Source organism: Petromyzon marinus, chromosome 36 (assembly GCF_048934315.1).
Source record: "Petromyzon marinus isolate PM22_M1 ecotype Great Lakes invasive population chromosome 36, UKy_Petmar_22M1.pri1.0, whole genome shotgun sequence".
Classification (NCBI taxonomy): domain Eukaryota; kingdom Metazoa; phylum Chordata; class Hyperoartia; order Petromyzontiformes; family Petromyzontidae; genus Petromyzon; species Petromyzon marinus.
The window spans coordinates 11,167,755-11,184,619 of NC_133702.1; the positions used below are offsets into that span (position 1 = coordinate 11,167,755).

General features: G+C 55.3%; 1 protein-coding gene across 1 annotated transcript; it reads right to left on the minus strand.

Moving 5' to 3' along the window:
• Positions 1-209: 209 nt before the first annotated feature.
• LOC142930062 (uncharacterized) lies at positions 210-15,605 on the minus strand. The gene is made up of 6 exons (XM_076071976.1): positions 14,510-15,605; positions 12,210-12,398; positions 4,052-4,137; positions 3,299-3,415; positions 1,840-2,037; positions 210-275 (listed from the first exon to the last, which is right to left on the minus strand). The coding sequence occupies exons 1-6, from the start codon at positions 15,549-15,551 to the stop codon at positions 210-212; spliced, it is 1,698 nt and encodes a 565-aa protein (XP_075928091.1). The 5' UTR covers positions 15,552-15,605.
• Positions 15,606-16,865: the final 1,260 nt, after the last annotated feature.

Below are 16,865 nucleotides of genomic sequence, written 5' to 3' on the forward strand. Positions count from 1 at the left end.
GGGCTATACCAAATAAATGGAACTAATGAACTAACTAACTAATGTCTCTCCCCGTCAGCTCTGAGGTCTTCTCTTCCCCTGGGTAGAGACCGCTTCCGATGTCTGCCACAGGCAATTCCCCCCGCTGCATCCCCTCCACCATCCCGCGCTCGTCACACCCAGCGCTAACCGCTCTTAACCACAGCAACGACACGCGCCTGCCGTGCTTGCTACCGGCTTTCTGCCATTGCTTCTCCGAAACTTGCCACGAAGTTCCCAGCATCCATCTCAGACTCCTGGGCTCAAGAGACAAAAATTCGTCTCCACGAGTCTTCGTGATGGTGCAGCCCTCTCTCTGATCCACGCAGTGATGCACAAGCGCTCTCCTGCCGTCAATAGCCTTCATCTACCCATACCTGCCAACCCCTTATCAGTGCCCTACGTTATTACAGACCAAGTCAGACCTTGTTGGTCACCCCGTACCCTCATAAATCTCAACATTCATCCCACAAAGTCCCATCACAAGGGAGAAACACAAACAAATAGACAATGTTTTTGCCCGTATTAAAACGGATGTACGCCGTACGGACCTCAAAACTCACATCCCCTGTACAATAATACGGGTAAACCGCATGGCTTGACACGGTATGTCTACCCCCCTCTATAGGCGATGGTGTGGGGGGGGGGTCCTCATGGAGCGAGTAGAGAGAGGGGGCTGAGTGGAGTAGGGGAAGGAAGGGAGTACAGCGGTGGCTACCACAGCTGCTGCTGCTGCCTGTGATCGTCCAGTTCTGTGCTGGGAGCAGCAGCGAGGGTTAGTGGATCACCACACACCGATGGTTTTAGTGAAACTCGCTTCCCGTAGGCGACGAGAAGGTGGTTACGTCAAGGGGACGAATAGTCATCTGTTTCCATCTGTACGGGGATGGAGCGTTGCCAACTCGCCCAAGGCGCGGGTTTTGTGCGGTTGCTCTGCTTTCCTCCCACCTGGTATAATAATACAGGGACTCCTCTACTTACGACTATTCGACTTACGAACTTTCAGAGACACGAACAAGCCTGGTCCGTATGTCCAGTTGCCTGTTCGGACCGAGAGGGCGTAAGTTCAACATGTTGGGAATCTACAGGAATAAAGTTAACGACTAATGAACAAATCGACTTAACGAACAGACCTATGGATACTCTTTGGTTCTTTCGGTAAAGTCACGTAGGTGCAAAATAAAATAAATCACGACGTTTCGGGCGCAACACAAGCGTCCATCATCAGGTGGGAAAGCAATAATTATTTTCTACCTACGTGACTTTACCGAAAGAACCCAAGAGCATGGATTCCTGCAGTCACGAAAGCTTCAAATCAAGACCTATGAATTCTAACTCGTTCGTAAGCAGAGGAGTCGCTGCCCACAGTACTCATTATGAATTGGCTGAAACATCGTCAAATAAAAACGCAATGCAGCAGCAGCAGAAGCAGCAGCAGCAAGGCCCTCCTAAAAAACGACTCCTATGATAAACGAGTAAATGTCTAACTACAATCTTGATTTGAAGCTTTCGTGACTGCAGGAATCCATACTCTTTGGTTCTTTCGGTAAAGTCACGTCGGTAGATAAATAGATCACGTGACGTTTCGATCGCAACACAAAGCAATCGTCATCAGGTGGGACAACCACAGCAAGAAACAACTGCTGAAGTAGGCGTCAGTTTTTCAGCAGTTTTTTTCTTGCTGTGGTTGTCCCACCTGGTGACGGATTGCTTTGAGTTGCGATCGAAACGTCACATGATCTGTTATTTTTCTAACTATGATGTTTGTCTGTTTGTTTTAAACGTGCAGATCAGAGAGAGAGAGAGAGAGCGTCGGCTGGCCTGGTCGTCGAAGTGCGGCAGCAAGGCGGTGATTGGCTGCAGCAGGAAGAGAGGCGGCTCCGCGTTGGCGTCTCGCCAGAACCACGCCTCGAGCTGCTCCGTCTCCTCGCGGGACGCGCAGCCGCGCAGCGCCTCCATCTCCGCCTCGGGGATGGTGCGCGGGAGCGGTCGGTAGCCGTAGCGGTTCCCTAGCAGGGCCTGCGAGCAAGCCGGGAGGAGACGGGGGGGGGGGATGGGGGGGGAGCGGGAGAGAGACGGGGAGTGGGAGAGGAGAGCGGGGAGTGCTGGTAGAGGTCGGGGGGGGGGGGCGTGCAGAGGAGAGAGAGCGGGGGTGGAGTGGAGGGGAAAGGGGGAGCGGGAGGGGAGAGAAGAGAGGGAATGGACAGGGAGAGAAGAGAGGGAGGCGAGAATGAGATTTGGAGATGGGAGAGAGAGGATATGGTGGTGGGGGGGGGGGTAGTGGGATTGGGGGTGAGAACACATTGCGCGATGGAGACGGCATGGAGAGAGGGGAGGGCGGAGTAGTTTGGGTGTCCCCCCCCCCCTCCCCCCGTGCTGCAGGGTGTTCTCTGGGTTCTCGGCTTCCTCCATCGCACACGAAGCCAACCCCTCCCAAATGCACGCGGACTAACGTCTCAACAATTTAGCGGAGCACTCTCCTGAACATGAGTCTCGAGGGCCGAGCGAAGCGTTCTCGAGTAAGCCCAAGGCCCGCTCGCACGAGGGGGTGCAGCAACGCAGCGATTGGCACACGGCGCTGTGAACCCAGCCACTCGAGTTCAATTCCCGGCCACGGCTCACATTAGCAACAAGTGGACGTCTGCGAAAAAAGGAGGTTCATAGCTCATCGGATTACTTACTCCAGTATAAATACAAATTCAGAAAACAATCTGAAATTATTCTGATTCTGAACCGGTCCCGGGTTCCCTCCTTCATCGACCGGCACTGACCGGCGTGGTGAAGTGTGGTCCGACAACCCCCGTGATCTAAGCAGCGTGGGGAGGCCTTCATACCGGCATGCATTGACCAAGGGCTGTAAGTCGTTGTTGTTGTTGTTGTTGAATCGTCACCGCTGCCAACCAACTCTGTTCACCCGTAATATAGTTTTTGTTGGGTTAGATCGCATAAATTTAAATGTGTCGTTAAACCCGCCACCACCCGGCACAGCTAATTGGTAAGGGTTGTCACGGAAACAGAACGTGCCAATTCCTTACCAGTACAGCACACAGCGGTGTATTGGAGAGCAAAACGCACAACATTTACGACGTTTCGCCAATAATTAACAACTAAGTACCATCAGAGCGGACAGCCCAAGTTGTGGAGAAATCCTCCTGCTTCGGCAATGCTCGCGAAGACATCAGCTTCGTCCGCTCGATTCGGAGTTTCTCCAATCTTCTGCTTACGGCTAATATCGGCCGCGAAAGCCAAACGCGTGAATCTGTTCCTCCGACTCACTCACCACGAAGGTGGGGCCCACAGACGTCTTCTGGCAGCTCTCGATCTCCCGCAGACAAAGCTCCGTGGTCATGTGGTCCACCGCCACCGTGTCACGCACCCCCCAGCGCATGTCGACCACCTGCGCCACCACCACCACCACAGGTGCAGGGGTGAGCAGACGGGTGAGTGGGTGAATGGGTGAGTAAGAGGGTGAGTGGGTAGATGGGACGCAGGCGAGAGGATTTGATTGGTAGGTGGGTGGGTGAGTGTACAGGTGAATCAGTGGGCGAGCGAGCGAGCAAGCAAGCGAGTGAGCGAGCGGGTGAGTGAGCAGGTGAGTAAACAAGTGAGTTGGCGGGTGAGTTGGTGTCTTGGTTGGTTAGTGGGAAGCGGGGATGTAGCGGTCAGGGTCAGCGCGCCGCTCTACGAACCCGGCGCCCAGAGTTCGATTCCTGCTCAAGGCCAACACCGGTGACGATGATCTGAACCTGGTCCTGGGCCTCCCCTAGGTCGACTCAGCCTCAGATGAGTACCTGGTGCGATGCATAAACATCGCCTACGAGGAAAACAAAGGCGGTCGGGCGTGGTGCTGGCCACTCGTGTGCCGTGCCTTCCCCAAAAGTCTGCTGAGGCTATACGTAGGGCACATCTTTGTACGTATTTATGTTGATCTTCTTTCGCACCGTACGTAGCCAACCGTGCTAATCGTCGGCGCTGCGATGTGGTTAGTGGGTGAGTATATAGGTGAGTGGGTTGGTGAGAGAGGTGTGCTCACCTCGAAGGTGAGGCCACGCTCTTGGCAGAAGGCCTGCAGCTCGGGGTAGGCCTTGTCCAGTAGCGTGTCTCTCTCCGTCTGCATGTCTACGGGGGTCACCGTGGCCACGCCACCAGGGTCACAGAGTCCCCACCGCCAAGGTCACAGTGGCTATGCCGCCAAGGTCACAGTGACCCCACCACCAGGGTTACAGTGACCCCTACTGCCAGGGTCATTGTGACCCCACCACCAGGGTCACAGTGACCCCACCACCAGGGTCACAGTGACCCCATCACCAGAGTCACAGTGACCCCCACCACCAGGGTCACAGTGGCCATGCCGCCAAGGTCACAGTGACCCCACCGCCAGGGTCACAGTGACCCCCACCACCAGGGGGGTCACAGTGACCCCACCACCAGGGGGATCACAGTGACCCCACCACCAGGGTCACAGAGACCCCACTGTTAGGGTAACAGTGACCCCCACCACCAGGGTCACAGTGACCCCACCACCAGGGTTACAGTAACCCCCACCACAAGGGTCACAGAGATCCCACCAACAGGGTTACAGTGACCCCATCACCAGGGGGGTCACAGTGACCCCACCGCCAGGGTCACAGTGACCACCACCGGGGTCACAGTGACCCCACCACCAGGGGGGTCAAATTGACCCCACCACCAGGGTCACAGAGACCCCGGAACTCGAGCTCACAAATTCACAGCTACTGCCAGCGACGGCATCACCCGCACATTCTCCATCCGCTGCTGGATGGAAGTTACGCCCGTGAGCGCTCCGTGTGCCGTGACCCCTGAGTCATGCTTCGGTTGTTTGGGTGGTTGCAGCTACGATCTGCCCACTGCCACCCCTCGACTCATTTGGAGATAGATTAAGTTCCTAGCCTTACATTATCATCTTATCGAGTGGCCGATTTACTGATTGATTGGAATGACGGGCTCCTTAAATCACCAATTGTCGAACCGATGGAACCAGTTGTACGATCGATCGAGTTGTCGAATTCACTGATACACTGCATGCTTTAACTGACCCCCTGACTGATAAACTGGTTGACGAATTAATTTCCCTCCTAACTAACCTATTCACTGCCGGGTAAAATGGTCCTCCGGACTGACTGAAGGACCGGCTGACTGGCTGACTGAGCTCCTGACTGATGGACTGGTTGACTGGATGACTGAGCTCCTGACTGATGGACTGGTTGACAGGCTGACTGAGCTCCTGACTGAAGGACTGGTTGACTGGCTGACTGAGCTCCTGACTGATGGACTGGTTGACTGGCTGACAGAGCTCCTGACTGATGAACTGGTTGACTGGCTGAATGAGCTCCTGACTGATGGACTGGTTGACTGACTGACTGAGCTCCTGACTGATGGACTGGTTGACTGGCTGCCTGAGCTCCTGACTGATGGACTGGTTGACTGGCTGACAGAGCTCCTGACTGATGGACTGGTTGACTGGCTGACTGAGCTCCTGACTGATGGACTGGTTGACTGGCTGACTGACCTCCTGACTGAAGGACTGGTTGACTGGCTGACTGAGCTCCTGACTGATGGACTGGTTGACTGGCTGACTGAGCTCCTGACTGATGTACTGGTTGACTGGCTGACTGAGCTCCTGACTGATGGACCGGTTGACTGGCTGACTGAGCTCCTGACTAACAGACCGGTTGACTGGCTGACAGAGCTCCTGACTAACGGACCGGTTGACTGGCTGACTGAGCTCCCGACTGATGAACGGGTTGACTGGCTGACTGAGCTCCTGACTAACGGACCGATTGACTGGCTGACTGAGCTCCTGACTGATGGACTGGTTGACTGACTGACTGAGCTCCTGAATAACGGACCGGTTGACTGGCTGACTGAGCTCCTGACTGATGGACTGGTTGACTGGCTGACTGAGCTCCTGACTGATGGACTAGTTAACTGGCTTACTGAGCTCCTGACTGATGGACTGGTTGACTGGCTGACTGAGCTCCTGACTGATGGACTGGTTGACTGGCTGACTGAGCTCCTGACTGATGGACTGGTTGACTGGCTGACTGAGCTCCTGACTGAAGGACTGGTTGACTGGCTGGCTGAGGCCTTGACTGACCGACCGGTTCACTGGCTGACTGAGCTCCTGACTAATGCACTGGTTGACTGGCTGACTAAGCTCCTGACTAACGGACCGGTTGACTGGCTGACTGAGCTCCTGACTAATGCACTAGTTGACTGGCTGACAGAGCTCCTGACTGATGGACTGGTTGACTGGCTGACTGAGCTCCTGACTGATGGACTGGTTGACTGGCTGACTGACCTCCTGACTGAAGGACTGGTTGACTGGCTGACTGAGCTCCTGACTGATGGACCGGTTGACTGGCTGACTGAGCTCCTGACTAACAGACCGGTTGACTTGCTGACAGAGCTCCTGACTAACGGACCAGTTGACTGGCTGACTGAGCTCCCGACTGATGAACGGGTTGACTGGCTGACTGAGCTCCTGACTAACGGACCGATTGACTGGCTGACTGAGCTCCTGACTGATGGACTGGTTGACTGACTGACTGAGCTCCTGACTAACGGACCGGTTGACTGGCTGACTGAGCTCCTGACTGATGGACTGGTTGACTGGCTGACTGAGCTCCTGACTAACGGACCGGTTGACTGGCTGACTGAGCTCCTAACTAACGGACCGGTTGACTGGCTGACTGAGCTCCTGACTGATGGACTGATTGACTGGCTGACTGAGCTCCTAACTAATGGACCGGTTGACTGGCTGACTGAGCTCCTGACTGATGGACTGGTTAACTGGCTTACTGAGCTCCTGACTGATGGACTGGTTGACTGGCTGACTGAGCTCCTGACTGATGGACTGGTTGACTGGCTGACTGAGCTCCTGACTGATGGACTAGTTAACTGGCTTACTGAGCTCCTGACTGATGGACTGGTTGACTGGCTGACTGAGCTCCTGACTGATGGACTGGTTGACTGGCTGACTGAGCTCCTGACTGATGGACTGGTTGACTGGCTGACTGAGCTCCTGACTGACGGACTGGTTGACTGGCTGGCTGAGGCCTTGACTGACCGACCGGTTCACTGGCTGACTGAGCTCCTGACTAATGCACTGGTTGACTGGCTGAATAAGCTCCTGACTAACGGACCGGTTGACTGGCTGACTGAGCTCCTGACTAATGCACTGGTTGACTGGCTGGCTGAGCCCTTGACTGACCGACCGGCTCACTGGCTGACTGAGCTCCTGACTGATGGACTGGTTGACTGGCTGACAGAGCTCCTGACTGATGGACTGGTTAACTGGCTGACTGAGCTCCTGACTGATGGACTGGTTGACTGGCTGACTGAGCTCCTGACTAACGGACTGGTTGACTGGCTGACTAAGCTCCTGACTAATGGACCGGTTGACTGGCTGACAGAGCTCCTGACTGATGGACTGGTTGACTGGCTGACTGAGCTCCTGACTAATGGACCGGTTGACTGGCTGACAGAGCTCCTGACTGATGGACTGGTTAACTGGCTGACTGAGCTCCTGACTAACGGACCGGTTGACTGGCTGACTGAGCTCCTGACTGATGGACTGGTTGACTGGCTGACTGAGCTCCTGACTGATGGACTGGTTGACTGGCTGACCGAGCTCTTGACGGATGGACTGGTTGACTGGCTGACTGAGCTCCTGACTGATGGACTGGTTGACTGGCTGACTGAGCTCCTGACTAACGGACCGGTTGACTGGCTGACTGAGCTCCTGACTGATGGACTGGTTGACTGACTGACTGAGCTCATGACTAACGGACCGGTTGACTGGCTGACTGAGCTCATGACTAACGGACCGGTTGACTGGCTGATAGCTCCTGACTAACAGACAGGTTGATTGACTGACAGAGCTCCTGACTAATGGACCGTTTGACTGGCTGACTGAGCTCCTGACTGATGGACTGGCTGACTGAGCTCCTGACTAACGGACCGGTTGACTGGCTGACTGAGCTCCTGACTAACGGACCGGTTGACTGGCTGTCTGAGCTCCTGACTGATGGACTGATTGACTGGCTGACTGAGCTCCTGACTAATGGAACGGTTGACTGGCTGATTGAGCTCCTGACTGATGGACTGGTTAACTGGCTGACTGAGCTCCTGACTGATGGACTGGTTGACTGGCTGACTGAGCTTCTGACTGATGGACTGGTTGACTGGCTGACTGAGCTCCTGACTGACGGACTGGTTGACTGGCTGGCTGAGCCCTTGACTGCCCGACCGGCTCACTGGCTGACTGAGCTCCTGACTGATGGACTGGTTGACTGGCTGACTGAGCTCCTGACTGATGGACTGGTTGACTGGCTGACTGAGCTCCTGACTAACGGACTGGTTGACTGGCTGACTGAGCTCCTGACTAACGGACCGGTTGACTGGCTGACTGAGCTCCTGACTGACGGACTGGTTGACTGGCTAGCTGAGCCCTTGACTGACCGACCGGCTCACTGGCTGACTGAGCTCCTTACTAACGGACTGGTTGACTGGCTGACTGAGCTCCTGACTAACGGACCGGTTGACTGGCTGACTGAGGTCCCGACTGATGGACTGGTTGACTGGCTGACTGACCTCCTGACTGAAGGACTGGTTGACTGGCTGACTGAGCTCCTGACTAACGGACCGGTTGACTGGCTGACTGAGGTCCCGACTGATGGACTGGTTGACTGGCTGACTGACCTCCTGACTGAAGGACTGGTTGACTGGCTGACTGAGCTCCTGACTGATGGACTGGTTGACTGGCTGACTGAGCTCCTGACTGATGTACTGGTTGACTGGCTGACTGAGCTCCTGACTGATGGACCGGTTGACTGGCTGACTGAGCTCCTGACTAACAGACCGGTTGACTGGCTGACAGAGCTCCTGACTAACGGACCGGTTGACTGGCTGACTGAGCTCCCGACTGATGAACGGGTTGACTGGCTGACTGAGCTCCTGACTAACGGACCGATTGACTGGCTGACTGAGCTCCTGACTGATGGACTGGTTGACTGACTGACTGAGCTCCTGAATAACGGACCGGTTGACTGGCTGACTGAGCTCCTGACTGATGGACTGGTTGACTGGCTGACTGAGCTCCTGACTGATGGACTAGTTAACTGGCTTACTGAGCTCCTGACTGATGGACTGGTTGACTGGCTGACTGAGCTCCTGACTGATGGACTGGTTGACTGGCTGACTGAGCTCCTGACTGATGGACTGGTTGACTGGCTGACTGAGCTCCTGAATAACGGACCGGTTGACTGGCTGACTGAGCTCCTGACTGATGGACTGGTTGACTGGCTGACTGAGCTCCTGACTGACCGACCGGTTCACTGGCTGACTGAGCTCCTGACTAATGCACTGGTTGACTGGCTGACTAAGCTCCTGACTAACGGACCGGTTGACTGGCTGACTGAGCTCCTGACTAATGCACTAGTTGACTGGCTGACAGAGCTCCTGACTGATGGACTGGTTGACTGGCTGACTGAGCTCCTGACTGATGGACTGGTTGACTGGCTGACTGACCTCCTGACTGAAGGACTGGTTGACTGGCTGACTGAGCTCCTGACTGATGGACCGGTTGACTGGCTGCCTGAGCTCCTGACTAACAGACCGGTTGACTTGCTGACAGAGCTCCTGACTAACGGACCAGTTGACTGGCTGACTGAGCTCCCGACTGATGAACGGGTTGACTGGCTGACTGAGCTCCTGACTAACGGACCGATTGACTGGCTGACTGAGCTCCTGACTGATGGACTGGTTGACTGACTGACTGAGCTCCTGACTAACGGACCGGTTGACTGGCTGACTGTGCTCCTGACTGATGGACTGGTTGACTGGCTGACTGAGCTCCTGACTAACGGACCGGTTGACTGGCTGACTGAGCTCCTAACTAACGGACCGGTTGACTGGCTGACTGAGCTCCTGACTGATGGACTGATTGACTGGCTGACTGAGCTCCTAACTAATGGACTGGTTGACTGGCTGACTGAGCTCCTGACTGATGGACTGGTTGACTGGCTGACCGAGCTCTTGACGGATGGACTGGTTGACTGGCTGACTGAGCTCCTGACTGATGGACTGGTTGACTGGCTGACTGAGCTCCTGACTAACGGACCGGTTGACTGGCTGACTGAGCTCCTGACTGATGGACTGGTTGACTGACTGACTGAGCTCCTGACTAACGGACCGGTTGACTGGCTGACTGAGCTCATGACTAACGGACCGGTTGACTGGCTGATAGCTCCTGACTAACAGACAGGTTGATTGACTGACAGAGCTCCTGACTAATGGACCGTTTGACTGGCTGACTGAGCTCCTGACTGATGGACTGGCTGACTGAGCTCCTGACTAACGGACCGGTTGACTGGCTGACTGAGCTCCTGACTAACGGACCGGTTGACTGGCTGACTGAGCTCCTGACTGATGGACTGATTGACTGGCTGACTGAGCTCCTGACTAATGGAACGGTTGACTGGCTGATTGAGCTCCTGACTGATGGACTGGTTAACTGGCTGACTGAGCTCCTGACTGATGGACTGGTTGACTGGCTGACTGAGCTTCTGACTGATGGACTGGTTGACTGGCTGACTGAGCTCCTGACTGACGGACTGGTTGACTGGCTGGCTGAGCCCTTGACTGACCGACCGGCTCACTGGCTGACTGAGCTCCTGACTGATAGACTGGTTGACTGGCTGACTGAGCTCCTGACTGATGGACTGGTTGACTGGCTGACTGAGCTCCTGACTAACGGACTGGTTGACTGGCTGACTGAGCTCCTGACTAACGGACCGGTTGACTGGCTGACTGAGCTCCTGACTGACGGACTGGTTGACTGGCTAGCTGAGCCCTTGACTGACCGACCGGCTCACTGGCTGACTGAGCTCCTTACTAACGGACTGGTTGACTGGCTGACTGAGCTCCTGACTAACGGACCGGTTGACTGGCTGACTGAGCTCCTGACTGACAGACTGGTTGACTGGCTAGCTGAGCCCTCGACTGACCGACCGGCTCACTGGCTGACTGAGCTCCTGACTAACGGACTGGTTGACTGGCTGACTGAGCTCCTGACTGATGGACTGGTTGACTGGCTGACTGAGCTCCTGACTAACGGACTGGTTGACTGGCTGACAGAGTTCCTAACTGATGGTCTGGTTGACTGGCTGACTGAGCTCCTGACTAACGGACCGGTTTACTGGCTGACTGAGCTCCTGACTGATGGACTGGTTGGCTGTCTGACTGAGCTCCTGACTGATGGACTGGTTGACTGGCTGACTGAGCTCCTGACTGATGTACTGATTGACTGGCTGACCGAGCTCCTGACTGATGGTCTGGTTGACTGGCTGACTGAGCTCCTGACTGATGGACTGGTTGACTGGCTGACTGAGCTCCTGACTGATGGACTGGTTGACTGGCTGACTGAGCTCCTGACTTATGGACTGGTTGACTGGCTGACTGAGCTCCTGACTAATGGACCGGTTGACTGGCTGGCAGAGCTCCTGACTAATGGACCGGTTGAATGGCTGACTGAGCTCCCGACTGATGAACTGGTTGACTGGCTGACTGCGCTCCTGACTAACGAACCGGTTGACTGGCTGACTGAGCTCCTGACTGATGGACTGGTTGACTGGCTGACTAATCTCCTGACTGATGGACTGGTTGACTGGCTGGCTGAGCCCTTGACTGATCGACCGGTTCACTGACTGACTGAGCTCCTGACTAACGGACCGGTTGACTGGCTGACTGAGCTCCTCACTGACTGACTGACAGAGCTCCTGACTGACGGACCGGCTGACTGGCTGGCTGCTTCTGACTGACTAAAGGACCGGCTGACTGGCTAACTGAGCTCTTGACTGACTAACAGACCAGTTGACTGCCTGACTGAGATCTTGGGTGACTGACGGACCGGCTGACTGGCTGACAGAGCCCCTGACTGACTGACGGACCGGTTGACTGGCTGACTGAGCCCTTGACTGACCGACCGTTTGACTGGCTGAGTGAGCTCTTGGACTGACTGACTGACTGATGGACCAAAAGAACGATGTCTGCAGACCCCGCGTTTAAACCGAATACCACCCTCGGTGTGAGAGCGAGATCCGCCCTCCCGGCAAGACGAACGGACGGAGCCTGAGCCCGGATGAAGCCGAACGTCCCTCCACACTGACCCGAGAAAGTGGAGCTGAGGAAGACGCGCACGAGGTTGGAAGCCTCCGGCAGCTGCACCCCGAGGCGGCCACGCACGAGGGCTCTCTTGCGGCCCCATTTCTGCCAGGCCTTCTTCATGGCCTCCCGAGCCCCGTGATGTCGGTGTGGCTGTGGTGTCCTCCTGCCGCGCCTCCGATTAGCGTGGTTGGCTGCGTACGGTGCGAAAGAAGTTGAACATGAGGTGCATACACTCATAAGTTACCACTCGTCCTCACACATCGCCGCTCCTCGCTCACCACCACTCACCGCTCTTAAAAACTCAACGCTTCTTACTGCATAAGACTCTTCACCCTCACCCCTCACTACTCAACCCTCATCACTCTGTGCTTCTCACCACTCACCAACTCCTCACCACTATCCTTCATCCACGACTCACCACCACGACTCTATCCATGGCCCTCTAACCCCTCACTCTATCGACCTGAACCAAACTCCAACCCTAACCCCTCTAGCTCCAAACCTTAATCCGATGGTTCTCAACCTTGTTACTACTCTGCCCACCTTGTTTATTGGTGTTTCAACCGAGTGTAGCCTCTACACCTCCCCTCACCACGCCACGCCTCGCCTGACCCAACATGGTTTTGAGAAAATAAATGTACGAATAATGAACGTCGACATACTTTTTTTTACCAAATTGTCAATTTTGTGAGGTACATCCCAACTAGCTAAGTTACTGCAAGCGAATAATTAAAAAAAATACAACAATCAACGGACGCTCTGCACGCGTGATGTAACTTGTTCGCTCTCGCTGATTACTCTAGAACACCGCTTTGTTTACGATCAATGGGTTTAGAAAGGTATTCTTAGATCGTTCTCGTGTTACCATACGGATTAAAATGTGATCGCAGGTAGTTTATATTGGCAGATTCACACGCGATCATTCACCGGTGACTCTCACGCACCATATGACTGCACACATTTATAAAATCACCTCACGAACGCGCACCCCCTGGGGGACATTGTCACGAACCCCTCCCCCCCCCCCCCCAGGGGGTCCACGTAACCCCCCCCCCCTCCCCCGCTCCCCTAGTGCCCACGCACCTCGGGGCAGCAGCCGGCAGTGGCTCCGTTCCCGCGCAGTCCGGGCGGGCCCGAGGAGAGGGGGGCGGGGGGGATCGAGGGAGGTGGGGAGGGGGGGTAGGGAGGGGGGTCTCCCGTGTTCCCCTACGGCACGCACCGCCCCTCCCTCTCCTACCCCAGCCTACAGGTAGACCCAGGTGTGTAGGCGCACGCGTGTCCACCGTTACCTGCACGCACGTCCACCTGTGCGCTCTGTCCAAGTGATAACTAAGCCAACACCACATTTAGTCATTTTGTTTGCCAGGAAAGCCCCACTGAGCTGCTACGTGGCTCTTTTTTCAGAAGCGACCTTGCGATCACAAACGATAGCTCGACCAAGTGGCTCATCTTGCCGAAATGTGCAGCAGACAAATCCTCGAAACGACGCGTGACGTTGATTCTTAACGTGGAGGGGATAACCGGAGAACCTGGAGAAAAATCCACGTGACCACGGGGAGAGGCAGAGGTACACCGCAAACTCCAAATATACAGCAGGCGTCAGGGCATCGGGATAGAACCCACGACCTCCTGCATACCAGGTGAGGTGGTTAACATCTCGCCACTGCGAGATTCACAATAACAATAACAACAATGCCATTTGCCCCCCCCCCCACCCCTCCCAGGAGAGCTTCGCTGAGTCACGAGGGTTCTGCCGCACTGGGACATTTGGCCACGAGGCCGAGCAATCCGAGTCCGGCTTCGCCTTGAAGGGAAGACAACTCAGCCGGACAACTAAACCTCCGCACAGATCGCTACAAGAATCCGACCGCTGTGCGCTATCGTCAGCTGCTGCGTGCCCCCCCCCGCACCCCCGCTCGCCCTCGCAGGTACGCACCTGTGTCCGTGCGTGCCCACGTTCACCTGCTGAGGTGAGCTCGCACGCGGACAGGTGAACGGTAGCCACCGCGTGTGTGAACCGATGCGTTGCTCCTGCTAAACGCTTCGGTTACCCAGTTACCTCCTCGCCGCCCCCCCCATCCGCGCCCCCCCCCCTCTCTTCCCATCAGCCCGGGCTCTTTGTTGCCTCTCGCTCGAACACGAACTGAGCTCCACACACGCACACACACAGAGTTTGTTTGCGGAGGGTGCGAGGGTGCGACAGGCGCAGTGAATAGAAGGGGCGAGTTTCCACAACAGAAACACGACTCGCGACGAGTGCGCGACCGCCTCGCGTGGCTCACCTGTGCTCACCTGTGCTCACCTGTGCTCACCTGCGGGGCGCGGGGCCAGCCAGCTAATGGAGCCGGTGTCACGCGCCCCATGTCCCGTGGAAGGAAAGTTGCGCACAGCTGCCCCGGAGTGTCACCTGCGAACTGACCACGTGGCGTTCCTGGTGTGAGCACAGCGCCCCATACACAAACATCACACACACCACACACCACATACACACACCATACACACACCACACACACCATACACATACACACACCATACACATACACACACCATACACACACACCATACACACACCATACACACACCATACACACACCATACACACACCACACACACCACACACATACACACCATACACATACACACACCATATACACACACCATACACACACCACACACACCATACACATACACACCATACACATACACACACCATACACACACCACACACACCATATACACACACCATACACACACACACCATACACACACCATACACACACCACACACACCATACACATACACACACACCATACACACACACCATACACACACACACACCATACGCACACCATACACACACCATACACACACACATCCACCATACACACACCACACACACCATACAGACCATACACACCATACACACACCATACACACACCACACACACCATACACATACACACACCATACACACACCATACACACACCACACACACACACCACAAACACACACCATACACACACCATACACACACACACCATACACACACACACCACACACACACACCACACACACACACCACACACACACACCACACACACACCATACACACACCATACACACACACCACACACACACCATACACACACCATACACACACACACCATACACACACACACCATACACACACACCATACACACACACACCACACACACACCATACACACACACACCATACACACACACACCACACACACCACACACACACCATACACACACCATACACACACACCACACACACACCATACACACACCATACACACACACCATACACACACACCATACACACACACACCACACACACACCATACACACACCATACACATACACCACACACACACACCATACACACACACCATACACACACACACCACACACACACCATACACACACCATACACACACCATACACAAACATCACACACACCATACACACACCACACACACCATACACATACACACACACCATACACACCATACACACACACCATACACACCACACACCCCATACACACACACCATACACACACCATACACACCATACACACACCACACACACACCATACACACACCACACACACCATACACACACACCATACACAAACATCACACACCATACACACACCCCACACACACACCATACACACACCACACACACACCATACACACCACACACACCATACACACACCATACACACCCACACCATACACACACACCACACACACACCGTACACACACACACACCACACACACCATACACACACACACCACACACACACACCATACACACACACACCATACACACACCATACACACCCACACCATACACACACTTACACACCATACACACACCCCATACACCAACAACCGCCATTCGCCACTAAGTGGCGGTGACGTCACCACGACGCTTGTGCCAGGCTATGTGCACCCTGAGGCCACGTGAAGTGTCGAACGCCCGCTGGCAGGAGGTCACGGGGCAGACCCAGGTGCCACGGGTCGACTGACTGAGATGACTGGCTGATGCACCACCTGTGCCCCCTACTGTGCCAACCTGCTGTGCTTTAGCCACCCGGTGCTCCGCTCGTTGTTGTGAACGTCGCTCCTCCGCCCTCTGTTGTTGTTGGAGGGCGACTGCCTCCAACTGCCCAGTAGCGTCCCTCACGAGCCTCCTCCACAGAGGCCGATCTTGACACCGCTGGTACCATCGGCAAGTCCACTCAGCTCCACGTCCTCCTGTACCACATCACTGCATCTCTTCTCTAGCCCGTGCCGCGCCCGTATAGCCCCCTCGATCCGGCCGAACAAAAGCTGTTTCGGCATGCGGTGGCTGGGCATGCGGGCGACATGATCCAGCAAACGCAGCCTTGCCTGCCGGAGGAACTCACCGATGGGACCTTGCCGAGATCTTTCAAGGATTTGTGAGCTCCTCACGCAATCCAGCCTGGTTAAACCCAGGATTGATCGTAGGCAGGCTAGCCTAAATGTTCCTAACCGGCGAAGATGTTCCATTAGGGGGGTCCACGTTTCGCAAGCGTAGAGAAGGGAGGGAATGACCGTGGCCGAGACGACTTGAAGCTTAGTGCGGAGCGACAGACCA

Excerpts from the sequence above, each read along its gene's own strand:
- LOC142930062 (XM_076071976.1), bottom strand. The coding sequence starts at position 15,551 with ATGGTGTGTGTGTATGGTGTGTGTGTATGGTGTGTGTATGGTGTGTGT. Across the intron at positions 12,399-14,509 it reads CGCCCCGCAGGTGAGCACAG|CCAACCACGCTAATCGGAGG; the intron begins GTGAGCACAGGT and ends CACCGTACGCAG. Across the intron at positions 276-1,839 it reads TGCCGCACTTCGACGACCAG|GAGTCTGAGATGGATGCTGG; the intron begins GCCAGCCGACGC and ends TCTTGAGCCCAG.